The sequence below is a fragment of the Trypanosoma theileri genome (assembly GCF_002087225.1).
Source record: "Trypanosoma theileri isolate Edinburgh chromosome Unknown TM35_Tth_15_V1, whole genome shotgun sequence".
In the NCBI taxonomy this organism is placed as follows: Eukaryota; Euglenozoa; class Kinetoplastea; order Trypanosomatida; family Trypanosomatidae; genus Trypanosoma; species Trypanosoma theileri.
This window is the reverse complement of record NW_021639857.1, coordinates 537,824-543,374: the sequence shown is the minus strand read 5'-3', so window position 1 is coordinate 543,374 and position 5,551 is coordinate 537,824. Positions and strand designations below refer to the sequence as shown.

The 5,551-nt window shown below is 38.5% G+C and overlaps 1 protein-coding gene across 1 annotated transcript; it reads right to left on the bottom strand.

Annotated features, from left to right (window-relative positions):
- Positions 1-1,492: 1,492 nt before the first annotated feature.
- Positions 1,493-3,373, bottom strand: TM35_000153170 (surface protease GP63; the record flags this gene model as incomplete). Its single annotated transcript, XM_029025969.1, has 1 exon — positions 1,493-3,373. One exon carries the CDS (start codon positions 3,371-3,373, stop codon positions 1,493-1,495), a length of 1,881 nt encoding a protein of 626 aa, XP_028882952.1.
- Between the last annotated feature and the right edge of the window lie 2,178 nt (positions 3,374-5,551).

The window sequence follows — 5,551 nt, the reverse complement described above, 5'->3', positions numbered from 1 at the left end:
CACACACACACACACACACACACAATATGTTTAACACAAGAAAAGGGAACAGACATGAAAATTCTGCTCTGAGTTGTGGGCAATCATCCGTTTGCAAATTCATAACCCAAACAGGCATGCAATAAATTAAATTATGACATCCATTGCACAGTATCCTACAAACAATAACAGCGAAGAATATTAAATTATGAACAAAGGTCTCACAAATGGGAAAAAAAATATATATATCACTATCAACATAATGGTAAAAACAACCTTTGTGGACCGATCTAGATTTACCCCACCCCTTTCAAAAAATACAAACCCAAATCATTTCACTGATCATGGGAATACAAATCCAAAATTGTACTTTCAAATAATAAAAAGATGGCAAAAGGAAAAACCAAATATTTACATATTTCATAAGCGTCTATTCCGTTGCGCTTAACGCATAACAAGGGAAACGATTAAATGCAAAATAATAAATTATCGCAACCCTCTAACCATTAATACCCCAAAGCACTTAAGGGTGCATATTCCCTTTTACAAGCTTCAAGTAATAAACCCAACACAACTGGAATCAAAATGAGACCAGTAACATCCATACGATAGTATACTACTGCTGTAATTAGACGTCAATGGATGAGTGGATGCACTGTTAAAGCATACGCAACAAATAGCAAAACAAAATACGGAATGCCAACAGAAATATACTACTATATTAGATCCAGCAGAGAATCAAACACATGTATACATCGATAGTAATACTCTCAGAAACAATAACAGCAACACCACAATAAATGCAATATCAAGGGCTACACACATTAACAAGAGCAGCAGCACCTACTGCAGTCAAATCCAATCACAACAGCTAAAGGACGTAAACAGTGGTAATGTGCGCCATAATGTCATTCTCAGTGTGTCTATCGCATAGAATTCTTGAGAGACTTGGGAAAAACAACGAGAAACACAAAAAAGAAAAAAAAAAACAATACATATAATAAACAACACAAAAAAAAAAACACTAGCACAAGAGGTATCAATACTCACAGAAAAGGTAATCCATGTACTCCAACGTGCATTCACTCATCCAATCCATTTACAGAGAAATGGATCATTTAGAAAAATCCCTCAATCAATTAAAAAAAAAGACGCATGCATGCACTTTCCAGTTCCTCTTACACTCGGTATGTGTGTACATTTGTACACCCGAGTAAGAGTACCGTGAAGCAGCACAGTATACATAAGTAGCGTATAAGAATTAATATTCCCAGAAAAAAAAAACACGGAGTGTGTATATACAACCATATATAGATACAGACACATATACATATATATAGTCCGAAAAGATTAATAGTTATGCAGTCTTTCACAAATAAAGTGAAGACCGCCTCGAGCCCAGTCAGAAAAAAAAAAAAAAGAGAAGGGAAACAATTATTGTTTATGCGTATATAAATTGAAAAAGAAGAAAAAATTATAGCGCTATATAAGTTAGAATATGCATGTGGGGCTCTCACAGGGCCACCACCGCAGCAACAATACACACAGGAAGCATAAGAGGTCCAAAGAACGAGAGAGCGATGCTGTTGTCAGTGGCACCGTCCTCATTATCACCAGGTTTTTGGGTCTGGTCCTGATCTCCCGTGCCACTGTTCATCTCTGACTCTGCGCTCGAGCTGCTTTGTTCTTCGGTTTCATCCCCAGGCTTCTCCTCTTCTTCCTCCCCAGGCGTTTCCTCCTCTTCCACCTTATCCTCAGGAACATTAACTTCTGTATATGAAATATTAAAAGGTTCGGTTTCCGGTAGCCCGGTGCACACTTCAGCGTATTTGGGGCACACAATAGTTCCACTCGTGAACACTGAACCCTGCAGATTAATAGTGCCCTCCTCGGTGCACTCGTGCCATTTTTGTTCCCCGTTCACTTTCTCTTTGTCCCCTTTGTACTGTACATGCACCTTGCCATTATCACACTTCACTTTTGCACAAATGCCTTGAACCTTCACTTTCTTTCCATTTTCATCGATTTCCACCGTTTCCTTCACATCCAGACACCGTGACATATTGCTCACAATGCTTCCAGGCATCAGTGTCTCCTTACCATTCTCGCACATGGTCTGTTGAAACGGCTTAATGATGGGACACTCTTTTATCATTTCACTCTGTTCACCAACAGTTTCAAAGAACTTGTACTCATCGGACATACTATGCTTGTTCGTGTTGTCCTTGGAGCAGACACCAAGACCAAAGCGATCAGAAGTGCACTTTAATACAGATTTATCTTCACCTTCATCACAGAAAACTTTATTGTACTTCGGATCTTTGATGAGTTCTGTACACTTGTTCGTAATGAAGTCACGTCCTGATTGATTCCCCCAACTCATGGGTTCTGCCATGCTGAAATTTGCGGTGTAGAAAGACATTGTATCAAACACTGCAAGTGTCAGATTAGTGTAAAACATTCCAGTGGGTTCACCAGTGTACTGACTCATCAACTCATCTTTTGCGATGCGCCTCTCCCATTCAGTGAAAATTTTTGTCTCATGATAATGCAAAACCATTCCCGCGTAGTCTTGGGAGTTGTAATGCTCATTCATCTTTCCCTTCACAGTATTACCGGCCAGCACCCTGATATACTTCTGTACGCCGTTTAAATCGAGAAGAGAATATTGCACATTCTGCCCACCCATGTAGAAGATCTCAAATCCAAGCCCAACCGCAATATAGCGCGCAGCTAAGCGAATATACTGCCTTGTGGCGACGATCTCCTTTGGGACAAAAGTGATGCGGGCAGATGTCGGTCGGTCTCCATTTTTGTTGTCTTTAGTGCAATCATTAATAGTTCTATCCACCGGATGGAGATCCACATAAAGCATAAAATCAGCATTGGGAATACCATCCTTAAAATGCTCGTCGGGCATTTTTAACTGGTGGCAATACTTTACAAATATGTTATAGGGGTCTTCATAATCCTCTTTCCATAGTATCAGGTTATTCTCCACCCGTTTCACATTAAGGCGATCCCTGTGCAATTTAATCGCTTCAGGTAGGACCTCCTTAAAAAGAGTATGCATCCTCTTTGTTGTCATTTTATTTTCACCGTCACAGAGTTGTTTAAACCTTTGTTCAAGATCGTTTTTAAGGTCTTGAAGCGGTTCGTACTTAGACGACATTACTTTCTCATTGCAATAAGTCATTATTTCCTCCACACGTTCGGTATACACGGCAATGCGGATGGGTTGCCATTGCTCAGCAGCAGTAGAGACGGTATATGCCTGTAGAGCACTTTCTCCTTTCTGTGGTAACTGCTGCACAACAGCAGCCAAACACCCGCAGCTGCAGTACAACAGGAACAGTGCAGCCCACAGGAGGTGACGCATGGAGTGTTTCTCCATTTCTTAATAGCGTGAGTGTGTGTTTTTTTTTGTGTTGCTTTGCTAAGGTACAAACAGTAAAGAGAAAAAAAAGAGAGGAGGGAATAGGGAGAGAATAAAAGGTAAGCATAAAGAAACATTATATTAGATCTAGCAGATAATTAAACACATCTATACACATCAAAAGTAATACTCTTAGAAAGAGAAGAATAGTAGTTATGCCAAAAGTAGAATGAGAAAAGATATCAATATACCCTCTTGTTGTACACATACATACCAACAGTATCAACAAGAATGCATTGTGAGCAGATTTGGTGTTTTATGATGTTTGTAAAAAATGCAGAGAATAATAATAGTCATAATAATGAGTGCCGTACTGCCTTTAAACAAGTGAAAAAAAAAGAAAGAACACATGGAAAGAGTGAATGATACCATGTGTTTAGATCTGTGCCTTGCATTAGAAAAAGACTGTGTAACTCATGCTTGCCTAACCCACCAAATCCACTTGATACACTATTTTTATTATTGCAATTCCAAGTACATTAATGAGGTAGTTGCTTGTAATAAGCATTTGACTTTTCCACGGGTTCCACTTGACGATAATTTGTTTTTCCTTTTGCTCATCCGTGTCAGGAGTAGAAGAGCATAATAAAAGAAAAAAAAATACACATCAGGAGAGTCATAAAATAATAGAGGAGGGGATTATATGAAATATTCCATCAGCTACAAAAATACTCCTGTACTAATTACCATACCCACAACACATACACAGAACACTATCTATAAGAGCACTACTCACATTTCCAAGAGAAAGTAACATGTACAACACACTGCTTTTTAACTCTGTTTATTCAGTATAGATCTCAATTCAGTATCACTCCTCAGTGATTCACTTCCTGTAGTTGTTTTTGTTGTTTTTTCCCTCTGTAGAATAGCAATAATTCCATGCACATGGAGTTGTATACGCCCCCTATTAATACTCTTTCAGTAGGAATGTTTTTTCCTTTCACCACAACAGAGACATTCATTTCCACTTCTGTTGTAGTTATCAATAGAAGGCGTAGAACACCTCTGCATAGAGATATAGCATTGCAATGTATCCCCCAAAAAGAGAGATTTGTTTCATTCCATTCTATCAAAATGTATTCCAAGAGTTCTTCCATTGTTCTTTTTTCTCCCCTTTTACTTTTTATTACAATTGATGGGTAGTAGGATCACTGTACCACTACCACTCAATGAGTTCACGCACTAAATAGAGATACATTCTCCTCTTCTTCTAACTATGAAGAGTCACGTATCATTTGTGCTATGGAAGCTCCCATTAAGGTGTGACTGGTTACTATTTCCCAAAAAAATAATAAACATAACGCGATATTACAGAGATAAAGAAGGAAAGCTTAGATGGGACACAAGGAAATGTATGTTCACATTTCTATTGAATGGGATAAAGAGTCTCATGTGTTGTACAATGTGTCCATTTGATTATTCTCATTTTGCTGGAGATTCAAAAGTGTCATTAGATCAGCAGTGTTAAGAGAGCAGCATCCATGTGTGTGTGTTCTCTCCCATCCTCTCCCCAGCGTCAATGCGCTGTGATGGTGCCTTGTCCTTCACTGAGGCCAATAAACTAAACCCACGCGTAACTGAACATCCCCCAGCAGCCACGCAATAACAACAACTGAACAAATACACATGTGAAATCGCAATGCAAAGAGAAGGACAGAAAAAGAAAAAGAAAAGAGAACATACGTTATAACTGCTGTAGCGAAACAATCACTCAACCTAACCTCCGTGTGTAAAGGAAGCACATTATAAAGCCAAATAAATCTCTGATAAGTCGTCCACAGAGGAAAACAACAAATTAGAGCGGCTCATAATGACAATAAAAAAAGTAATTCCTTTCCCCATTTTTCTTTTGTCCTTTCAAAAAAAAGAGAAACAAGACCTCGGAGGGTCCGTCCATCCTCTAGGGGTGTAAGTAAAAAAAAAGAAAGGATTTCCATTACACTTCCATTAGAAAAAAAAAAATGATTTCTCAAGTTGTTTAGGGAGAGATTATCTGCATCTTTACTTTTTTAAAAAAAGATGCACACACAAAATTAGTTAAATATATGGTGCAACTCTCATGTTGTCGTACAGTATCATTCCTTCTTATTATTTTCAGTTTTTAACACAGAGGGGTAGGTCGCACACATTCTT